Below are 23623 nucleotides of genomic sequence, written 5' to 3'. Positions count from 1 at the left end.
CAGAAGCTCTTGCTTTGCAGGAGTGATGGTGTATTTCAGGAGGAAGCTAGCATGCTAAGTGACATTTTCTGTAGTTCCCTCTTACCTACCATGTTTTCTGCAGCCTATTTATACTGGTTTATCTCATGCTACAGTAAATTCAGCGTCAGTAACAGAGCTGAGTATGACTAATAAACTCCAGGAGCTATGTGTTGGTAGATCAAAGACAGATATGGTGTAGAATATGAGTTCAGAAAAGTTCCTGTTGAATGGCAGTCCCCAGTGTATGGAGGAGTACCTAAAACATGGATAGCATGAGACTGGGCCTCAAATCTTATCCTTTGGTGCCAATCTTGGTAGGCATTATGTAAGCATGCATAAAATACCTAAAATAACATTCAGTTGATTAAAAAGTGGGTCAGTGCTGCTGCAAGAATTGTTTTTAAACCAGTGAGTCATCCAAGGCTTGAGCCTTTCAGGCCTGAGTCTTTCTGAGCTTTGGGGCCAGAATGGCACCTTCCAGAGGGCCAGCTGGACTCGAGATTTTAGAAAAGGTAGTCATCATCAATTTAGTAGGATAATCTTCCATTCTTGACTGCTCTTCTTCCTTATTTGAAAAACAGCAAATGCTCTTTTTTTTTTTTTTTTTTTTTTTTTAAATGTATGTATGTGTTCTGTCTGAAACAATTAAAACCTTGTGTAGTAAATTCCTCCCAGGTTCAATAGCAGTTCATTACTATGGAGTTCAAGCTGAAGGGTAAATGTTATAAAACCATTAAACCATCCCATGAAACAAATGACATTGGCACCGCTTTGCACAGGCAGTGCTATCTTCCCATCGACTAGCAAGCTGGCACAAGTTGCACCCCAGCTTGTGTAGCAGCAAAGTCCTGGCAGGTCCAGGTGCATTCCCTGCCTTCACCCCAAAGATCTGAGTCGTCGTAGGTATGTGCCTTATTTCTGCCCGGAAGAAAGTGCTGAAAGGCAGAGTGTGTGCATGTGGTGATCAGGCAGCACTCGTTGCTGGGCTTGGTGCCCCTCTTTGTTTTTGTCTCTTCCCTTTAGAGTCTAAATCCTCCTGTTCCACTTAACTAAAAGAAAACCTTGCTGATTCATGCCAGCTAGGGGTCTCATTACAGGTAACTGGATTTTGTGTAACTGGAGGGCATCCTCCCCCTTTACTCTGCCCTGGTGAGGCCTCATCTGGAGCACTGCGTCCAGTTCTGGGCTCCCCAGTACAAAAAAAAGGGGGATCTCTTGGAAAGAGTCCAGTGGAGGGCCACAGAGATGGTGAAGGGCCTGGAGCATCTCTGCTATGAGGAAAGGCTGAGTGAGCTGGGTCTGTTCAGCCTTGAGAAAAGACGACTGAGAGGGGACCTGATCCAGGTCTATAAATATCTAAGGTGTGGGGGGCAGAATGGCGAGGCCAGACTGTTTTCAGTGGTGAGTGGAGACAGGACAAGGGGAAACGGCCGGAAACTGCAGCATAGGAAGTTCTGCACAAATGTGCACAAGAACTTCTTTGCAGTGAGGTGACGGAGCACTGGAACAGGCTGCCCAGGGAGGTGGTGGAGTCTCCTTCTCTGGAGATGTTCAAGACCCGCCTGGATGCCTGCCTGTGCGACCTGGTGTAGGGAACCTACTTTGGCAGGGGGGTTGGACTCAATGATCTCTGGAGGTCCCTTCCAACCCCTACAATTCTGTGATTCTGAGATTTTGTAAATTAACTTTATTGCAAGGGAACTATTAGGAAGAATTGTGAAGTTCATCTACCAGTCAGGTGTGTTTCAGCCTCATTGACTTATGGTAATACCATCAGTATCTTCTACAATTTGGAAAGGACTAAGACCTCTCCTGAATGTCATGGCTCACACACATCTTTTCCCTTGGTATGTTTTTTTCCATAGGTGCTACACCCTGTGTCAGAGCAGACGTGTCTGACAGTGAGCTACTTGTGGTAGCCTGCTGTCAGCTAAGTCTCAGCAGAAAAAAAGAATATCTTCATCCTGTGTTAAACTCACAGGCAGCATGGGGAAGAAAGATGTATTGTCATTGGGAACAAGAGCCAGTGTGAAACTGAGACACTTGTTCAAGGAATTTTTTGGATGTGAAGGCTGTTCTGTGCTCACTTCACTGTACATGGTGATTTAGAAAGGAAAAAAGGATTATTTAATTTCACAGTCATATATAAAATGTTGCATCCCCAAATGCCTTTGCAGTACTATTTGCTGGACACCGGAAAAGTTCCTGTTTCTTGTATGATACACGTGTTTCCTCATTAATGAGTTTTCCATGTTAAGTATCTTTTTACAACACTGGATTTTAAGATTGTGGGTGACATTCCAATAGATCCACTGCAGCAGGATTGTCTGAACCATGTGCTCTGTGGATCATGTACTGCAAGAAGGTCTCATGCATGGGAAGGGGATGGCAGCATGGAAGGAACAACGTGGTTACTCACTCAGAAACCGTGAGAACTCCCCATTGCTGCCAGTGAGAGCTGGCGGCCTGGGCTGTCTGGATCGGGGCGCAAGAAATTGTGTGGATTGTGGTATTTTGCACAAACTTCCTAAGTATTTAAGATGATTCAAAGCTCCCTAAATGAGATTAAGCTGCAATGCTCCAGCTTTTTAATGCCTTGCGGGCGACGGGGGAGAGAAGTCTTGCTCTGCATATAAATCATGCGTGGCCTCCTTGCTACTGAGTCCTTGCAGTGTGTGACGTTTTGGTCTGAAGCTTTCCTGACCTGTTTTAAGAGGAAAAGCAAATAATAAAATCATGTAAAATTAAATTTCTTCCCAGAAGCATTGGTTTGCCAAATTGCTTAAAAAAAGCAATGAAACAAGCCATCCCGAGCGTGCCGTCTTTGCTGAGTGGTTTCAGACGCTCGGGCTGAGGAGCCAATCTCATTCAAGTCGCACCGTTCACAGGCCTTAAATCTTGCTGTTCCAGCTCTGGCTCTTCTCCACGGGCCTTTTCCCAGGGTGGTTTTCTCTCGAGGCTGCTGCTATGTTTGACAGCCTCAGGGCTGAGGGCAGATCTGTGGGCTGTGCTAAGGGAGAGCTCTGAAAAACCCTTTTGTTTGTCCTTTTTTGGGGGGTTTGGGTTTGTTTTTTTTTTTTCTTGTTGTTGTGTTTTTTGTTTGTTTTTTTTTTTTTTTTAACAGCTTTTCTCAAATAGGTAAACCGGAAGTGTCAGGGCAGGGGTGACTCGTGCTGTTTGTGCATGGAGCTTTCTGCGTGGTGAAATTTTGGCCAGGGAGAGCAGTTTGCCAAGGTGTGAGTCAGCAGGGTGCAGGGATTTGTAACTGCGGCTGGTTTCTACTCTGCTGGGAACTGGATTGGGCTTGGTTTTGTTTTCAGAGGAGAGCAGCTCAGTCTCCCTGAGGCCTTGGGACCAAACCAGCCCTGTGTTTTGGGGATGGAGCCCTTCCATCCAGCCCATGCACAGTGTACTGAGGCCTGGCGCTCGGCACTGCCAGCATCCTCCTTGCTGCTGGTTCCAACTGTGAGAAATACCATCCCTCCTTGGGGTGCTTGGTGAAAAATCAAGCGTCTTGTTGTTAAGGACGGATTTCTCTCAGGGCCTGATTCCGTCCCCCTAAGTGGCTTCTCCTCAATGTGGCTTTGTGATGAGCAGCCTGGTTGCCACAGTAACAGGGCTGCTGCCACCAGGGATGTCCCTGCTCCAGGCAGAGGGCCCTGCTGCTGCCGTGCCGCAGCACAACGTCCCCTTTGTGGCCGCACGGAGCGGAGGCTTTGTGGTCAGCTCTGCTCCCCACTTCCAGTCCAAGGGACTGATGGCCGCTCTGTGCCTGAGAGCTTCCTGCCCTTCTGCTTGCCCTTCTGCTTTGCCCAGCCATGGGAAGCCAAATGAAGGCCTGCTCCAGTTTGGGGTTTTCTGAGGCACCCACCCCTTAGATGCAGTCATTCCTACTGCACCTGAAAAATTGTGTTGTGAGGATGCTCAGTGGGCTGGAGCACCTCTCCTGCATGGACAGGCTGAGGGAGCTGGGGGTGTTCAGCATGGAGAAGAGAAAGCTCCAGGAAGACCTCTCTGCAGCCTTTCAGTACTTGAAGGGAGCTTATAAAGAGTTGAGAGAGTGGCCTTTTTCCACTAAGAGAAGGGGGAGTGGTTTATACTAAAAGATGGGAGATATTAGGTAGAAATTCTTCACTCAGAGAGCGTTGAGGTGCTGGCAGTGCTGCCTGGAGCTGTGGGTGCCATCCCTGGAGGTGCCCAGGCCATGCAGGGGCCCTGGGCAGCCTCAGTTGGGGGGAGGCAGACCATGTCTGAGATGGGGCTGGGAGGTCCCTTCCAACCTAACTGTGCTGTGATTCTATGCAGCTTCCTTGTCCAGAAGGCATTTCACTGCTTGCCATGTGTTGCTGCAGTAGGTGTATGGAATCCTCCAGACCAAGCACAGGGAGGTGGAGCCTTGCTCTTAGCCCTTAGCAGAGCCTTTCACTTGCATAAGAGTTTCATGTAAGGTGTGTCTTCCTGGACAAGTTGTTCTTGTCTAAACTAGGGTGTAAATGTAAAGTGCAAGAGGTTTTTCACAGTGCCTATTCATGTTCCAATCTTTTTTTTTCCTCTTGTGAGGGCTGGAGAACACTTCTCTTGGGCTTGGCCTGTGGAAATGCAAACAGTCTAATGCTGCTGGAACTTTTTTCAGACTTTTCTACTGCTTATTTACTGTGTTAATAGAAATTGCAGTGAAAAGCAGCTGCTGACAGTTCATTCCATTTAACCAGAAGCTGAAACTTCAAAGAAAAGGAAAGTTAATGCTTTAAGCTGGCTCAAATATGCAAATGAAATCGTGTATTCAAGTGCTGATATGATTTTAATTCAATTTTTGGATTCCTATTAATGGGTTTTAAAGGCTAAACTTTGTAGCTGCATTTAGGAAAGAACTGCAACCCGTTTTGAGAGCTGGTTGTATTCTTGCTGTTTGTTTCTGTTGCTTTCATAGCGAGTATCTGGCTCTGTGCTAGAGTTTGTGATGCAGCCTTTCTTACAAAGGGCAGAATCTGTGGATTTTGTTCAGGTTCTGGTGCCCTGTCTGCTGGAACTGGGTGTTTTACCAGGGCTGTCAGGATTGGCCATGTGGGTTTCCACTTGTCTTTCTTTTTTCGGAAGCCAACAAAGTGACTTCTTAGGATTTCCAGCACCAAAGGAGAGGGAAGCAGACTGATATGTGAGAGTGGTGAGTGGGGAAAGGGCAGTTGATTTAGAAGCAGTCTCAGTTCTGGTGGATTGGTATCAGTGGAATTTTCCTCCAGTTTCCCAGCTCCAGAATGAGTTTTTACTGATACTGAGATACAGTGATTGAAGGCATCCAGAAGGCAGAGGGAGGTGAGAGTGACTTCTGGTTCCAGTCACACTGCAGAGCCCCATGTTGCAGGCATGCCTCTGTTTGGCAGGTGAGTGTGGCTGCCTTGACTTGAGCTGTGGCTGCATGCCTGTTACCATTGTAAAATGGGGCACTGAACTCGAGAGCTATAGAAACTAACTTCTTGCTGCAGGAGGGGGAGGAGAAAACTGTGATATGTTATTGATAAAAGACTTCATACAAGAGCAATTAATTCTGAGTCTTTCCCACCTCTCTGCTGTCTGAATTATTGTTGGGGACGTGTGAGAGAGGGTGAATGATTGCTGTGTTGTATTTTTGCACAAAAGCCAAGTCTCAGGGGAAGCATGGAAAAAGTTCTCATAAGCGTTGGGCCAACACAGCAATAATTCTTTCTTGTTTAGATCAAAATATTCCCAGTTAGTTGTTGGTGTTTCTGACTGTCTTGATTTCAGCAGTATGAGCTAAAAGGCGTAGGGCTGCTCCTGTTGCAGGTTTTTGCCTGCCTCCTACAAGCAAAGGAGTGTATTTCGTGGGGGAGCAATTTTAGAGAAGGAGAATGGTTTGAGTTTGGAGTGTGAGCAGAGTCATGTGAGCTGTGCGACAGGCCTGTAAGGAAAGGCTAGAAAAAATGCCTGTGCTGCTGCTGAACATGTTTTCTTGTTGTCTTTCCCATCTATCCTAAGCATCAAAGGTCATGAAGAAGTTTGTGTTCTCTATTTGCATTTATGAACTCTTCTAAACACACAGGGATTTTTTGCTTTGCTTTTAAAAAATGGTTTGACTTATAAAGTGTTTTCCTTTATAGAATAAATGAATAGAATCCTTTACAAATTCTGTGCATTGTGTTACAATGGAGTGGTCGCTAATTGTTGCCACTGCAAAATGAGGAGCAGTAGTCTCTTTTCTACTTCAGTATGACGTGTCATCAGCAATGGTTTGTAACTGACTGCTTGTTTTGTAGGGAATACGTCTAGCCAAAATCCCGGCTAAAATTCGTATCTGGGGGCCTTCTGTCATCCTGCTGTGTGCCTGGAAGAACTTCACCTGCAAATATTCATGGTTTTGTTCTTTCATTCAGTTTATGCCGTCCTTATTAACTTTTTTTTTTCTCTTGCGTAGTCAGAGCAAGGGTTGATTCCCTCCTCTGCTGCCTCTACATTGTGCTGTTCATTTTCTGGAAGGATTACGTTTTAACTGCTAAATGTCAGTGAATGTCAATTTTACCTTCTACCCCAAAACTTCTATTTCATTACTTTCCCTTCATCTAATTTTTAATAATCTGTGAGACATCTCTGCAGTTTTTCCATTTTTCTTCTCTCGGATCCATTTAGCAGTCAGTAAATAGAAACTCCACTTGTGAGTTGTGATTAAATTTACTGTTAATCTTTTTCCAGACTGCTAAATCTGGGGAGGCTCAGTATGTTTTTTTCACTTAGTAAGACGTATATTGAAGAAAAAAAGTGAAAATGCTTTGAAAATAAATATTTACGATTGAACACTTTCTGAGGCCAGGTAGAAGTGTATTAGTGCTCTACAGAAATGTATTACTGCTCTGTTCTTTTCTCTCTCTACTGTTGATATGTTCCCCAATCAGTTTTCAAAGTTTCTCTTTTTTTTTTTTTTTTTTTTTTTTTTTTTTTTTTAAACTAGTTATATGTAAATTATGGTGTAAGGTTTGCATGTCTTCTCTTTTCTGAAGTAAAAGAGCCAACGTTTATATTCATAATAAAAAAGGGAGCAAATAAGCATTAATTACTGGGAACCGTAGCCCACTGGAGGCTGGATAGTAAGCACACTTGTACAACAAAGTCCAGCTCGTTGGATAAGTCACTCAGAAATGCCTTCTGCCTTTTTCCTGGAAAATCTGGCAGAGTTTGGCTTGAACTAGGAATTCAGTTTTGACCTTATATTTGTTTTCCCACTGGCTGTGAAAATATCAGCCTGTCAGCATTGCTGTTTCCAGGAGGTGGTCAGGCTGTGTGTGCAATGTAAACCCTGGATATAGGGAAAAGTCCCGAAATAGATGGTGTGCTGCTGCTGCCTTTCAGTGCAACTGTTCTGCACTTCTGGTGACCCCGCAGCAGCCCAGGTTTCTGCAATGTTACACTGGACCCTTGAGTTGGGTGTTCTGATTCCAATTTACGTTTTCCTGTATATCTAAGCCAGTTTATAATTTCTCTTAAATCTGCTGTATGTGTAAGCAGAAGAAATTGGATGCACAAGGCTTTGACTCAGCAGAACATTCTGATCATAAAACCATCGAGGTTGAAAAAGACTGCGGAGATCACATAGTCTAATCATCAACCCATTGCCACCACGTCCACCAGCCTTGTCCCTCAGTGCCACCATGGACCGTAGTGACTTTTTGCTCTGTTTAAGGAGGTGAGCAGTCAGAAAAATGAATTGAAGTTATTGATATTAATTATTATCAACCAAAATCTGAGTGATAGAAAATTACACCTTGTTCTTGGGAAGCAGCATAGTACCATAAAATTGTGTGATATAATGGTGAAAGACGAATTCTGCCTAGTTTTAATCATTGAATTGGACAGGTGACAACAGACCTAGAGATTCTTTTTGTTAACCATTTAAATCTTGAACAGTGCTTTTCTATCTTGGAAGACTGCACCCAGTCTCACTAGAATAACTGAGCATGAATTTGAACAGAAGTTATAGCAAATGATAAAAGAAAAGATGCTGGGGATTGTGTCATGTCCATTCCTCTACCTTTGTAAATGATTCTCAAGTAGAAACAAAAGGGACAACATAATAACAGAGGAGAGCAGTGGGTATGATGCCCTGAGCTCAGCAGGAAGGTGACAACATTTAGCTCTCTGTAAGGTGGGAGGAATAGGCAGAAACAAAACACCAAGGACAATGCAGGCTAATACTTAAGTATGGGATTATTCCTTTCGGGATGAATTAGTGGCAGCACAGCAGCATGTCAGAACCTTCCATGTAGCTGCACTTGGAGACCCTCAGCTATATCTAGTGCATCAGGACTCATCTGATTCACTACAGAATAATGCTCATGTTGCAGCCTCTTCATGTGTGGATGTAAGTACCACCTGCACCCTGTGGAATTCAGCGTCGACAGAGAGCATGGATGGAGGGGAATGGGGAAACATTCACCATGAGTTGTTCCAAGAGGAGTTCATTCTGGATGATGGATGCTCACAAGGGTGAGCAGTGATGAAGCTAAATATATACGGCTTGAAGACAGCATCAGGAAAAGGCATCTCAGATAAAATAGTGATTACTCTTCTGATGTCATCAGCTTCTCAGGCGCTAGCAGAGTTAATTGTAGAACGGAGCAAAAATAGCCAACGATCATTGTCCTTGATCACACAAACTATCTTAAGAAAAGTGTTTATCGCAGTGAAGGCATCGAGACTGTGACTAATGTCACAAATCCTGTGTAAAAAAGGGAAAAAATAGAACTGGGGGGGAAAATGATGATGATGTTGTTGGAGCAGTCCTAGCAGGGGCTGCTGCTGTGTCTCTGGAAAGAGGCAGAGGTGGGCTGACAGCACATGTACCTGCCCACAGGGTCCCAGCACGCACAATGGTGCCATGGCCTTGGTCTGCTTGCCTGCTCTCATTTTGGTACTTGGCCAGACCTGAAGGTTGGTGTTTCCTGGGCAAGATTTGTTTTGCTAGATATTGTTCAACTGTTTCCAGTGATAAGACTAAAAGGAAAAAATAGTTTACCTGCATAAAATACAAATTAAATGTCTAGTGATTTGTTTGGATTTGAAGTGTATCGAGAGTTCAATTTCATTCTAAAATTGAATTTCGTTCTAGGATGGGGCAGTGTCACCCTTAATCATTCCAAGTTCAGCTGAGTTCTACATTTTTAATGGTCTGTGGAGATGTGTTGTGTTCTAACAGTAACAGCTGGCTCCAGGATAGGCTGGGTGCTGGGATGGGAGCAGTAAATGTGTGCAGAGCAGAGGGATCAAGGCTAAGGAGCCCCAGTAGAGGGACAGAAGCAGAGGCTGCAGGTGGAGAATGGGGATAGGAAAGGAAATTCACTGGAGGCAGCAGGAGTAGGGCTGGCTGACAGGGCCCCAGTGCCCGCTTCAGGGGTTTTGAGGAGGTCTTTGGGTGATGAGATTTGGTAGGAGGGCACCTTGAGATTAAGATAAGAGATTGGAGGCAGAGATGGGGTCCAGCAGGGGGAAAGCTTCATGTCACAGTGAATCATGGAATAGCCCAAATTGGAATGGACCTGTAAGGATAATCAAGTCCAGCTTCAACACAGAGTACTGCATCTTTAACTGCAGTTCTCCTGGACAGATACAATTGTCACCAAACCATCACGTTTTCAACTGTATTTGTATCATTTGCATATATTGACTTAAAAATCACAGACTCTTTAAGGTTGGAACAAACCATTAAGATCAGCTAGTCCATCCATCAGCCCACCCACCTGTCCTCAGTGAGCCATGTCCCTCACCCCTTGGGGAGGACTGCATCCTGGAATCTCCCAGTCTCCTGGTTGCTCTCTAGTCATCAAGTAGCTGGAAAACCATTGGTATAAAATGTTGTACACCTTGTTTACCTGTGTTTTTAATAGTATGTGTACTGTCATTGGCTGCTCTTTGTGTAAGTGGGAGGAGTCTGTGCAGTAGGTAGGTGGGCTTTAGCCCTGCAAGTAAATCGGGGGGGGTTATCAGTATGAGGATGCACAAATGGGTTTGGTCTTGTCAGGATTGGTTTGTTGCTGGAAACCAAACAAACCTGAACCACTGGGCAGTCAGTGTCTCTCATACATACTCAGACTCTTTCCAAGAGTGCCTGTTTAGGGTTGGGAAGCAGAGCACCCAGGCATAATGTCAGCATCCATGCTGCATGTACTTTTGCTCTCTTGCCCTTGGTGTTTTCTGCCCCATGTCAGTTTCAGTGCACAGGCAGAATGACCGGATCACTGGATGCCTGGTTTCAATTGCTGCTTTTGTTGTCCTTGTTCAGTATGTGGCCACGACTTTGTTTCTGCTTATTCAAGACCTACTCTGAAAACAGTTTTTGCATTTCCTCCTGGCTGCGTACTGTGGTGCTTTCAGTGCGATGCCTGGGTCCATGCTATTTTCAACATTGCTTTAAGATAAGTTTATGTTGTTCCTCTTTTGTGTGTGAGGAGTAGAGGACTTGGATGTGCTTCTAGGAGTGAAAGTACCCACTGGTTTCTAGGACCTCTGTTTGAACTATTTCAGTCAGACTTAATGTTGAGTTTTTGTTTGTGTTTTGACAGGGTAAACCAGGACTGCTGCTTGGCTCAGCTGGCTCCCTGAGTGTTGCATGGGACATCAGAAAGGGACATCAGGAAGAGAGTGTCGGTGTTTTGAGAGTAGCATTCAGCTGTGGTACCTATGAGACTGTGGTACCTATGAGACTGTGGTACCTATGAGTCTTTACAAGCTCCTGCCTCTTCTTTTGTACCTTCCAGTTCCCATGTGAAGTGGAGAGGAGGTGGGAGAGGCTGCAGCAAGCAGACCCCATTGCTCTACACTCCCATCTACACTGCAGTTGGGTTCAGGTTGGATGGAGCTGAGAGGGGAGGAGCAGCACAAGATAGCACTGCGCTTAATGCGTACCTGCAAAGGGAGCAATTCAGGTTACTCAAGCAGCCTTAATCCTAGAATTCATTAATGTTAAAATATCTGAAATGACAAGTCAAGTGGCATTTGGCTCTTAAGTATCACGGAGGTCTGTGGATAGCAAGAACGAGCTGCAAAAGAACCATTAGTCTATCCGCCATGTTTTATTTATTACATTTTTATTGATGGAGTGTTAAATGGTTCAGAGAGAAAGCAATGGAAAGAAACAATAGAATAATGAAATTACTGAGTTATGCTGTATGTACAGAACTAATGTTATCACGATTTATTACAGCCTCTCTTGTCTGTGTTTGAGCTTCTCAAACAATCTGTGCTGAAAGCACCATGCTGTGATAAAGCACAAGGAAAGTGACATCCACAGAGGATTTGTACCAGAAGATGTTTGTGACAGACATGGGAGAGAAGGGGGGTCCATGTGTCCAGTCTCTTGGTGACAAGAGGAATGTGCAAGGTGGAGAATTCAGCTTTCGTTCCTTTTCCTCACTTTGTTTTGCAGAGGTTACCTCATTTCCTGCATCGTGTCAGGAACCCCAGGCTATGCGCTGCCTGCACTTTGGTACCAGTGCTGCTGGGCATCTGCGGTGGTTACAACAAATGCTGCAAGTCATCCTGGGCAAAAATAAACTACACAGGCTGCGTGTTCCCTTGTAATTTTTAGTGGCGTGGTTTTGACACCTTGTCTATGTGGAAGAATATTAATGGGTCTGCAAAAATCTTGGAACTCACAGAGCTCATGTGCTGTGAGCAGCGAAAGGAGCCCATGTTAGGGAGTTGTGGGAGAGGTGGTGCAGGCTGCGCAGCATCAGCTTGACATGGGGGGCACAGGGCAGGGCTGGCCATGGGCTCTGCTTTGTATCATGTATGTATTGGTAGGGCTGCACCCCGCCAGTACCTACTTAGAGACAGGATGTTTGAGCTGTGGGTGCAGTGTGAAATGTGCGCTGAATGCAGTAGGTTCTGATCACAAGGGAATCTCTGACAGTGGTTTTTATTTGCAGGCTGACAGCATGGGGGTTGGCAAAGGTGGGCAGAGGAATGTAGCTATGAACTGTGTGCAGGTTGGTTGGTTTTGGTTTTGTGGGTTTTTTCGGAAGGATTGCATAGTCAGAAGAGATGATATTTTGCATGGCCTAAGTGAAATCTGGGCTGAGCAGTGCTGCAAGAATCTACAATGTTGTAGAATATTTATAATCAAGAGCCCTTTAGATAGAGCAGTATCTCTGCTGAATGGAAGCTCAAAGTTCATCTCCCAAGTGCAAGGGAGCACTGCTGCCTCCTGGGATTTAGCTCTGTTTCTCTCCTTGGCTTCTGACGGATACCTGTTGCTTTCAATTGTTTCTGCAAGGTATGTAAGACAACTGGGTGGGCGAATCTACCAGGGAACAAAGCACCCCACGCTTCGCAAAACAATGGGGATTCGTGGCTCTGCTGTTTGTTATGTTTACTTTTGGTTTAGTTTCTATAAATAAGTGCTTAGTTCAGATATGAGAGCCTGTATGCTTCATAATGTCCAGTTGGTCTTGTAATGTTGAATGAGCCTGGATCTCTCTAACAGTACTGAGCCCATCAATAAGGGTTTTTGTGGGAGGAAGAGGAGGTGCTCCATGGTGTATTCTGTATTGGGGTAGTGAAAAACATGCCTTTAGTAATGAGAGCAAACATCCAGACTTCAGCTCTGTTTCTGCAGCCAAACCTAATTCCATCTTTCTCACAAGTCAAGAGAATTTTTTGTTCTGCTGCAGAGGCTGAAAATCCTTTATTAGAAATTGCCTCCGTAAGCTTGTCACAGTTACGGCAGAGCTCTGTTCCCATTTTCCAAGCCCCAGGTTCTTGGTCTCTTTCCACCTAAAGCTCCTGGGGATAAGGGAGCTGCACAGGAGCTGTGTTCACATAGCATTCCTTTGGGAAATGGGCAGTAGTTATCTTCTGGTGGTGCTTGTGTGTTTTGGAAATGAAGTGCAGCTGTCTCACGTTCCGGCAGCTCTGCAAGTACTGGTGTGCAGCTCCCAGTGCTCACACAACTTGTCTTCAGACTCCTCTCAATCCTCCTCACGTGCATGTAATGACTGTGAGAGCTGTAAGGATCCAGAGTTTCTTGGTGGCTTTGGAGCAGAGATTCTATCCAGGACTTTAAGAAGGCATTTATAATAATGAGTTGTGTATCTTCACATGGGAACTTTTAATTTTGACAAAAATAGTGCTGGTTTTGCAGCCAGGGATGCAGCTAGTGATGGATAATTATGAGCTCTGGCAGCACAAGCCTCTCTTCCTCCATGTTCAAAGTATCAGAGTATGGGAATAGCTGCTGGGGGGAAACCGAGACTTTGGGAGCTGAAGGGTTTGGTGTGTTAAGGTTTGAATAATGCCACCCGTTCATCTCATGACACATCAGATGACAAAGACAAACCAAGCGTTGATTTCTTAAAGTATTACAAGTGGTATGGTTTGGAAAGTGTTGTGTGGCCATATGTGAATAAACACCCGAACATTTTTGGTGATAGGATTAACAAAGGGAAATTGAGATTAGCAGCACCTGACAGGTCTCGGACAAAATCCTGCATACATGTCAGGTAACCTACAGAGTTACCTGTGTAACATGGAGTGCTGTATGATGTCCAAAATCTGTGAATTTCCCATCCCTTCCTGTTTGCACCAGGACATCTGTCTCCATGATGGGAAGAGCATCTTGGTCAAGCGCCTTCCCCTGTGCCGCTGTCTCCAGCCAAGTGTTGGCCAGCCCTGCTGGTGGTCCAGGCAGCCTGCTTCCTGCTAGCACAGCCTTGGTCCGGACGTGTTTTCCTGATTCTCAATAAGTCAAAAGCTGTTTGTGCTTTTCTGCAGTGGCTGCTTCCATATACTGATGTTTCTTAGAATTGAGCAGGTGACTTTAGGCCAGAAAGACCTGCCGAGTCCCTTCTCTCCATTGTCCCAGCTTTCTCCCTGCCTCTCCAGCCCTTTCTGAAGCCCAGACTTCTTTCTTTCAGGCACACCAGCTTGTGGAAATGAGCCAGCACTGCAGCATGCCCTGAGCAGGTATGCTGCAGGTGATGCTTTAGGAGGAGGAAAGGGATGCATCTTCCAGCTCAGAAAAATGATGAGTGGAAATTCTTGGGTTGCTTTTTGTTCAGTGATGGTTTTTGCCAAATCTCAGTTTTTCAGACCCCTGTGTTGATGCCATTTTAGCTGAGGTATCGAAACCACAGATGCCCAAATATTGTTGGGATCTGCCTTTTGCATGCATAGTCTCGTACGCCTTGTGCATGTGGCATGAAGCAGCCAGCACAACCCAGGAGTCGAGAAGAAATCTGTTCTGAAATATGAAGGAAATGCCCTTGAATTTGGGGAAAAACAAGGAAAAACAAAAAAAAAAAAAAAAAAAAAAAAACAAAAACAACCCAAACCCACTCTATTTAGGCTGTTCTGTTCTATCTTTGTGGTGTCTGAATGCAGGGAATGTAGAGCAGTTTTCCTGTAACATCTGAAAAAGAAGTAGGTCATGGATTCTTAGGGCCAGAGACCTCTGCTCCCATCTGTCACACATCCTAATACAGGGAGGCAAGTTGGCTAAAGGCACAAATAAAATGGGCAGCAAAAATGAGAGATGTTTACTGCCCTCTGGAGCTCGGGGAAGCCTGGGGAACCTGTGTGCCTGGGGAAGCAGGGAGCCAGTGACCCATGCAGGGCTGGGTGCAGAACTGCAACATCAGGAACAGCTTTACTGCACCAATGCTTGCTTATGTTGAACCCATCTGTTGAATCCCCCCTCCCCCAGGTTTATTACAATATAGATTCAGACAAAATAAGTGTGAGAAATCTTTGGAGAGAAATTTACTTTTCTCTTTCTCCTAATGGCTTCCTTTGCATTTGTAGCCTGTGCTGGATGATTTGGTTTTGTTTCTTTTCAGCTACGCATTCTGTTGCATTTCTGCTTGGCATGATAAGCAGTTCCAGGGATCTTCTTGCCTGATGCACATCTAAGCCATCAACCACTGTGTTAAGACTTAGAAAGATGTAGATCTTTGCCTGAAAATGCCAGCAGCAAACATGAGCATGAAAACATAAATGGCAACAAACGGTAGCAGCAGGGAGGTCGTACTGATGTCCTTGCTGAAGGTTCTGGAGCTTTATTTCTGAAGACAAGTCAAGTTCCTGCAGGTGATGGCTTTCAGGAGTAAGCATTTGGTATTGATCTGCCTGGGTCACTCCAGTTGGATTCCTGAGAACTGAATAAAACCTTGACACCTCATCCATGAGGGATATGAGTACTGCCACTGATGTCTGGGATTTAGCTGTGTGACCCTTTAAGGTAATGCTTAGAAGTAGGTGAATCTATGGAGTGGAAGATGGCAGACCTGAGAGCTCCTTGTTTATTTCTGGGTTCTTGGGTCGATTTGTCTCAGAATCACAGAATGACTTGTGTTGAAAGAGGAATACTTGAGGCAAATGGTGTTACAGAAGAGAGATGCTGCTTGGCCTGATAGGTGATGTGAGAGAAAGCCCAAGTGTGGGTGTGGAGAAAGGGAATGTCAAAGGATGTTAAATAAATAAAAGAAAAGGAAGAGCAGGGCTATGTGCGAAAGACCTGTCCTTGCACAGCATGCTGCCAGGCCTTGCATGCATGGGTGGCCATTCTGAATTCGTGGGAGGGGAGGCGAAGTCAGCCAAGAGGGCATTTAGGCGTTCCTCTTGGAGCTGCTGTTATCTGAGGTTAATGAGGTTAAACACATTGCTAATTCTTGCTTCTGCCTTGTTCAGTATCATCAATTGTGTTAATTTTGATACCATTTATTAGTGGAAAGACCAAGAAAGGAAGCATCAGACCTAGATGGCAGCACTTTTCTGCCTGGGCTGTGCCTCTACCACATCCTGCTCCAACAGAGCTGTATGCCCTGCTAACCCTGCTGCTGTCCCACTGTGCAGCAGCTTGCAGGTGGCTTTGGTGGTGGCTGGCACTGCGTGAGCAGGAACCACTACAAATAACACTGACAGCGTTTCGTCTTTTCCTTGACTCTCAGGGAAAATGTGGGTAGTAGAGTGCAATGGTTATTCAGTACGTTGTGTGCTTAGATTGTTTTTCTCATATGCATCATCTTATACCCTTTTAGGAAGTAAAAACAACAGATGACTGATGTATGTGTGTTAGGGATGGTTGCAGACATGATTGCTGGCAGGAGGGAAGTGAAGCTCTTGGTGAGGGCATGAGGGTAGAACTGTAATTAAAAAGTGACATAATTTTCAGGAGGGACATTTTTTAGCTCAGGTTGCAGTATTGAATAATATAGAAGCCACATGTTGGTGGTTTGTAGCCGTCACAGCTGAGTGTAACTAAGAATAATGATGTCTCCATGCACTCTGCAGAGCAAGTGCAATATTAAAATGCAAAGTTGTCTCTTGCATAGCACACTTCTATTGAAACTTCTGTGTGCTTCATAGCATTGAATGTACAGCCTGTTTTTGGGACTGTGGTTCAAATAGTCAAATCTGATGTAATTGGAGTATTTATCAGAACAGTTGATTTTCTTCATGGGCCTTTTTTTGCTCATTTTCCTACAGAAACAACTTTATCAGTGTGGTTCTGTTGCCGTGTTTTGTGCCTGCCTTGTGTGTGCAAGAAGATACTTCTGGAATGTAAACTGGCCAGCTGCTTCACCATTCGAGTTGTTTGCTGCATCTCCACTAACATTTATGAACAAAGACAGTTGACCTTTGCAGAATGAATGCCTAGATGCATGTGTAATTAGAGAATTAATAGTGGTATGTCTCATTTATTTACCTCAGGTCACAGAGTTGTGTTACTAAGTGCCTGGTTGTGGTTTGGATGCTACTGCTGTAAATAAAATCCCAAACCACACCAGAGCTGGTGCTTGGGAGCCCTGGCTGATGCACTGCAGAAGAGAGTCTTGTAGCAGAACATCACCCAGTGCGTGCTGTCTGGGGATGGGGAGAGGCAGCACTCAGAGACCTCGGTTCTTCAGCGTGTCCAGCATGCAGATTCTTGTGAAGGAGCATGTCTGTGCTAAGCTGTGCCTTTGGCCTTGTACACTCTGCTCTTCCTCTTGAAATACGTGTGTAAGAACTTTCAGCCTTCCGTGCCAATGGGAGGCTGGGCTCAGAGCGACTGGCACCGTGTGAGCTGCCCTCCATCCTCTTCGTTCTCCATGCTGTCAAGGCCCCAAAGGCCTGCACTGACTTTTGCCATCGCTGAGTTGGGCCTGGAAGATCAGAGGGGAGAGGTGGTAGAGCAGGATCTTTCGGCACAGGAAATGAATTCTGATGCTCACTAGGCCGAGCAAAAAGCAGAGGTCCTGCAGGCACACGTGGTGCAGCTGGTGCTGCTGGGCTCTGCTGTCAGTGTCATGCAGCAGCCCACCCCTGGGGCCAGCCGTGGAGCTCAGCGCTGATGGTGATGGCAGCTGCAGCACAGACAGGTTCAGCAAAGGTTCCAAGGAGATGCCATTTCTAACAACCTCAGCTGAATTTGAAATAAAAGGAGGAAGGTTTGGTGATGACCTTGTGCTACTCTGGTTTTATCCTTTTCCTATGGACTGATGCTGGGGCACTAAATAATTCTATCAGAAGTGCGTTGGGTCTTATTAAGCAAAAAATCATTGCTTTCTTTGAGCTTTGCATTTGTGCATTTTCCTGCTTGCTGGGCTGCCACTGCAAACAGGCAAGAGCTTCTGCCATTTGACTGATGGGGAGTGCTGATGCACAAAGAAGAATTTCTGGGTAACTTCAGTTCCTTCTGCATTCAGACACAAAGGGTGGTTTTATCCCTTGTGGAGGGATCTGAAACAGATAAAGATTGTTAACGTTGAAGTAATAGATGTTCAAACAGTCAGGGTGTAAGAAAAGACTAGATGTCCTGAGCCACAGTGATAGCTTTTTTTTTTTTTTTTTTTTGGTAGCATATAGGAGAGTAGAGATGAAAGAAACGTTATCCAAGCCTCCTTTTGCCATCAGCTCCTCTTGAATAAAGAATGCAGCAAATGGTGTTAGTTTCTGCGCATCAGTGTGAATTTACATTCACAGGCTTATTTGTAGGATTCAGCATTTTTTGTAACAGTTACATGAAAAAAAAAAAAAAGCAAAAGAAGTTAGGCATTTACCCACATATGCCTGAGCAGAGGCTTTCTCTACTCAGATAGAAAAATAACAGCTCTGCTTAAATACACATGTGTCTCTGCTGAGGATCCCAGGAACTGAAAGTTTCTTCCAGCTCCATTCCTGTTAATAACGGGGAACCTTCCTGTGAGCAAAATAGACTGTAGGGGTGATAAAAGTGATTGTCTATTGAAGGAGATGAGAGTTCAGGGGTCTGGAATTGGAGCGGGTGAAAGATGCATGCAGCACTGGGTGCTGCTCCAGCATGGTGTGTGCAGTAGGTGATAGCTGAGCCTGTGACAGCTCTAATTCTGGCAGGGCTGGAACCTGAGGGAGTTGCTGAAATTTCAAATAAATGAAACAAATACGTGCAAGGGTCTGAATTCCCTGTGTGGAGAATGGAGGGCAAGTATAATAATAATATCTCATCTGTGCTAGCGCGTGTGAAGAGGGAAAGTCACAAAGCAGCCTCTGCTTCCTGCCCGCAGCCTGTCACACACCTCTGCCTATGGGGATCTTCTCTCTGCTGTTGTGGTTTCAGAGTCCAGAAAATGCTGCTCTCTGGGGTCCTTAGGAGGCTGTTTCCTGTATAGATTGGTCTGTTAAGGTATGAGGGTTCCTGCTCTCCTTCTTTGCTTACACAACACTGAATCAATGGAAAAGCAATTAGAAGCTACTGTGTCACTTCTTAGTTTCTCTCTCTTTTTTTTTCTTTTCCTTCCCCTATCAAGAAATTCTGCACAGGCAGAAATTGCACAGCGCTGGCCAGCAAGGCTGCAGTCCTGAAGTTTGGCTTGGTAGGCACTCACTGACCTGAGTTAGAGCAGTACTCCAGAGCTTGGGGAGCTTGAGCTGCAATGTGCAGGACCTGACCATGGGGCAGCTCCCTCTCTGCCCTGATTTTCTGAATGAAATGTGTTGGGTTTTGAGCTGAAAAGCTCTCTTAATGGATTTCTGATCTGGAACAGCGAAAATTTGGGAGATGGGACAATGTTTTGGGGCTTAATTGATAAGGAGTTGGGTTGGCTCATGCTGCTGCCCATGGGGTCACGACTCAGCTGTTCCATGTGGGAGCTTTGGGGAAGACTGGAGCTCCTTTTTTTTCAGACCACAGCATGAACCTCAGAAGAGTTTCTGAAGCTCTGGGTTTGTCAGTGATTCCCTCAGCTCTGATGTATATTGTCAGAGACCTGGGCACAGTGGTAGCGTGGCTGGCACAGCTATAGGAGCGGGCTGAGGACTCTCTTCAGCCTCGAGAAGATGGCAGTATTTACAATTTTGCTACCACTGGGCTAGAATTTCAGGCTGTTTCTAAACCATCGCCTACATTTTGTAGAAATGTAACCTTTAGCCTTGCCTGGCTTTCGTTGTACAGGCGTCTGATTTTGTGAGACTACTTAAAAGATGTAGATTATAGCTTCCAGATGTAGATATAAGATTTAATTTATGTTTAAGGCTCAGAAGGAGAAATTCAAAGGTTGCTGTTTGATGCATCAGACATTGCTTGGTTTCTGGCACGTTTTGGTGTGTGTACTCTTCCTTTTGCACTTCCTTTCCTCTGCTTTCCAAGTGTCATTTTGATATGAGTATATCCAAGCTTAGCACTGAGGGGTACATGAAACCTGCCTGTAAGAATGGAGAACAGAAGTTGCAGATCCTCGAGTATCCAAATGCCTTGTAAAGGCACCTTGGAGAGTGGGAATTCAATTCAGTGAAATTTCCGTAAGCATTCATTGCAAACATGAAAACCATCTCTGCACACCGCAAACGCCAGGTACGCAGATTATAGCGCAATTAACATTAGTAGAGATAATGGTTATGGGTAATTAACAGCACAGGAAAGGTGAGGAGGGTTGTGTAGTGTCCTGCTCAGAAGTGGCGCTGATCCAGTCACATCCAAGCAGTAAATTGCCTCATGCTTTTCTGAGCAGCCTGGTTAATCCTGAGGGTGTTGGAGCTATATGGTTGCAGTGTTGAACCTTTGAAGAGCCCTCCAGGCGCAGGCCCAAGCTCAGAAGGGCAGAGAGGAAAATGCTGATGGACGGCCCTGGAACACAGCGGCTGGGAAGGGAAAGCTGCTGAATGGGCTTGGGGATGAAAAGTATAGCAGGCGAGTTCAGGCTTGGTAATGGACTTTTTGTCCAAATTGGAGCCATCTCTTTTTTTAGGAAGTTATTTGTGTTGGAAATCAGGCCATCGCTGGGCTGGAGCAGGAAGGAAGAGGCGGATAGCGAGTGATCTCAAACGAGTGTGCTCTGGGTGCAGAGCGACAGCTGTGGAAGAAGTGGGTTGGCTGCAAGGGCATTGCACCCAGTGAGAAAGCTTGTTCAGCTGTTTGCACCACAGAGAAGCTGGCAGTATGCTGAGGCCGTGGAACCCATGGGGCAGAGCTGAGCAGCCCCCGGGGCCGTCCATGGTAGAGAGTGTCTGCTCAGGCGGGTCATCCCCTCCTCCGTCACAGAAGCACAGCAATCTCTCCCTGCTCCCAGCCTGGAGGAGAAGAGAATCCCTTTGCATTCTGCCCAGGGGTCCACCAGCAATTTGTGTGGTGACACAGCTGTCCGTGCTGTGTTGCTGTGTCTGTTTTGCCACAGGGATTTTGGAGCACCAGAGGGGAATAAGCTCTTTATCCAAGTGATGCAAATTGCCTGCATTGGAGTCAGTACAGAAACTAGAATTTGTGACTTCCTTCCCATGACCTTTAAATCATGCTTCTGCATTCCAAGAGGTGTCTGAGACACTGTTTGAGCCTTGGGAAGCTCAGCAATTGGATGGAGAAGCGATCTCATTTTCCCGAGCTGATTCTTAGGTCCCTAATGGCAGGTTACATATTTTCAGCAGGTATCATGCAGTTGTGTTTTGGATGGGACCTGATGGCAAACACAAGAAGAGCTCCAGGCTAATACCAAATAGTGCAGTAGTTTTTGTTTCTGTGTTTGAAAAGAGGCCCTGCGCAGTTGTTTAATCCTTTTCTAAGGTAACTAGATCAGAGGTATTTTTCTACCCTTTCAGTGCACTGGAGGATGCTTTATATAGCACCCACTGTGTTGCTGTTCTATCATTACAATCATTATTTCCACAGGATATAAAGTACCAAACTGAAATCACAGCCGTATGGTGTAGGGATGGGACTTGTTTCTCATGTGCAAGGTTCCAAGATGGGAAAGATGAACTCTTAGAGCTCCCTTCCAGAGATTAACGCCTTTAAAATAAACCAGCCTTGCATGTGACAGGGGGAGAAGTGCAGGCATTCAGATATTCGAAGGGCCGTTCTGACCCTGATGCTGTGAGATGTTTCTGTCGAGTTTAAGAAACCTGCTCAGAGTCAGTATGAAAAATCTTACTGCTTTCAATCTCTGAACTGTAAGGGTTTGCACTGCACCTGGAAGACTTTTCTCCCAGCATCTGGGGGGCAGGTTGGAGGTTCATTGTCCTTAGTAGGGGAACAGAATGAGAGGATCCAGACTAACAGATGCTTTTATTTGGAAGGAAATCTTATGCAGCCTCTTGGTGCTGTTGCCTGCTAAGGCTTTAACCCTTAGGTGTATACTTAATTTTCCTTCCATTGAAAGCAGATGTCCTGAGAGCCATCCCTAAAGCAAAAACTGGGAGGTGGTGGAGGGCAAAACTGGGCAGAAGAGAAGTGATCATAAAATCCGTTTTGCTTCGGAACAGAGTTAATCCTAAGCTGAAGGCAGAATTACTTTTCCTAGCTTAGGGCATTTTTTTCTTGATCTGAGTGGTTGTGTCCTGAGACTACACCTTCTTCCAACAGTTTTTTTCCTCCAAGAGGAAGGTGGGATTTCTGTGGAATACTTAGCTGTATTGAAAAAAAATCTATAAAATAGACATAAAATGAAGGTGTGGGAGGGAAGCTGTGCCTCCCTCCTGAATTTTCCTTCCTCTTTTACAATTACTTGCAGAATGAGTCTCTGCTCCATCCAGAAAGTGGGGGGCTCCAGCCCATCTGGCCGTACAAGGTCTTGTTTCCTTACAGGAGTTCCCTTTACACAACATACTCTGTTTGACTGCAGTGTGAGTACTGCAAAAAAAGTAGGATGAAACCTGCGTTTTCTCATCTGGAGTTGGATGAGATGGCTCTGTATCCACCTCCTTCAAAATCTCTCCTTGCTGCCACTCCAGACTCCTCAGCTCTGAAAGACCAGTTGTGGCTTCTGTATTCTTCAGTCTAGAAAGTGGGACAGTTCAGAGGTGGTGGAAGTCCTGTGATGGACTGACATTTTTTGGCTGGAGAAAAGTGCTCCAGGTAGTCCTTGGAACCATCCTTAAACTCAAAAACGGGCTGCATTTACGTACCACATTAAAGCCAAATAATACAAGCTGGTGTCATTGCTTTCTTCTGTTTCTTTCAGCTCCTGTATGACAACCCAAAAGCTCGTCTGGAAGTAGAATATCACTGGCGGGCATCGGGTTGTCCCCACATTGTCCACATCCTGGATGTTTATGAGAACATACATCATGGAAAGAGATGCCTCCTCATTGTCATGGAATGGTATGGACCAGCAGCACTGCTCTTTGAGGGGTGAGGGGAGCAGAGAGAGAAAATGCTGGCTTAGAAAAGAATTAAGAGGGCTTTCTCATTAGCACAAGTTTTGTTTGGGCAGCAAGCCTGTTGTTGTCTCTATAGAACTTGTAGGTAAATGTACAGCTGCTTCAGCCAACTTGTGCAGTGGGAGAATGAGGAACCTTAAGCATGACACAAATTTTTCTTGTACTCTGACAATTATCCTCACGAAAGCTGGCCAGTCAATATGATCTTGAAAGATATGTCTGTACAAATACGATATACTTCGACTGGACTTCCAACTACAAGTCCTGTGATCTGACAGGATCGTTTTTATTCTGTTTCCACTATAACTTTTCTTATTCTCTCTGTGATCTGTAATACCACAATGGTGTCTTCACTAGAGACAAATAATAACATTTTTCACTACCTTTGATTCCTATTTTCTTCATCTCCTATCCTTACACAAAACAGCCTCCTTTTGCCAACATATCTGACTTCCCAACTGCGAGTATCGTGTTCCTTATGTCAGTGTGCATTAAGCAGAAAGCATCAAAACTCCTTGGTTTTGCTTTGCTTTCTATTTATTCCGTATCACAGTGGCTCTGTGTGTTGGTTTGAAGGAGCGTGGTGTTTAAGAGGCATTGGCATGGGAGGTGGTCTGTAATCTCTTCTAATCCGTTCCTGCCATGGTTCACAGATGCGCAGTCAGGTGTTAATTTGGTCTTTCCCACTCACATAAGGTATTTTTGTTGTTGTTTCTGTGTGTTCTTTGTTTCAGTATGGAGGGAGGAGAGCTGTTTAGCAGGATCCAGGAGAGAGGAGACCAAGCTTTCACCGAGAGAGGTGAAAAATCACAAGTTTCACGTTTGTGACAAATTGCTTCTTTGCTTTTTCCCCTACTTAGGTCTCTTACAAGATTTTTCTTTTGTTTATTTTCTTTTTTTTCTTTCTTTCTTTTTTTTTTTTTTTTTTTTTGGTAGATTTCCATGTTATTTATTTTCAATTCTGTAGTAAAGAGTTACCTCCAAAGTTTCTTTT

At 45.0% G+C, this 23623-nt stretch overlaps 1 protein-coding gene across 1 annotated transcript in view; it reads left to right on the top strand.

Moving 5' to 3' along the window:
* Positions 1–23623, top strand: part of MAPKAPK3 (MAPK activated protein kinase 3) — a gene marked incomplete at both ends in the record, with an annotated part of 40136 nt that overhangs the window by 5168 nt on the left and 11345 nt on the right. Inside the window, 2 exons of the mRNA XM_079540502.1 lie at positions 22431–22570; positions 23364–23428. Of these exons, the coding sequence (XP_079396628.1) occupies positions 22431–22570; positions 23364–23428 (205 nt within the window). The remainder of the gene's footprint in view (positions 1–22430; positions 22571–23363; positions 23429–23623) is intronic.

The sequence above is a fragment of the Tetrao urogallus genome (genome assembly GCF_951394365.1).
Source record: "Tetrao urogallus genome assembly, chromosome: 10".
Classification (NCBI taxonomy): Eukaryota; Metazoa; Chordata; class Aves; order Galliformes; family Phasianidae; genus Tetrao; species Tetrao urogallus.
The sequence above is the reverse complement of the archived record's forward strand: the minus strand, read 5'-3'. Positions and strand labels throughout refer to the sequence as shown.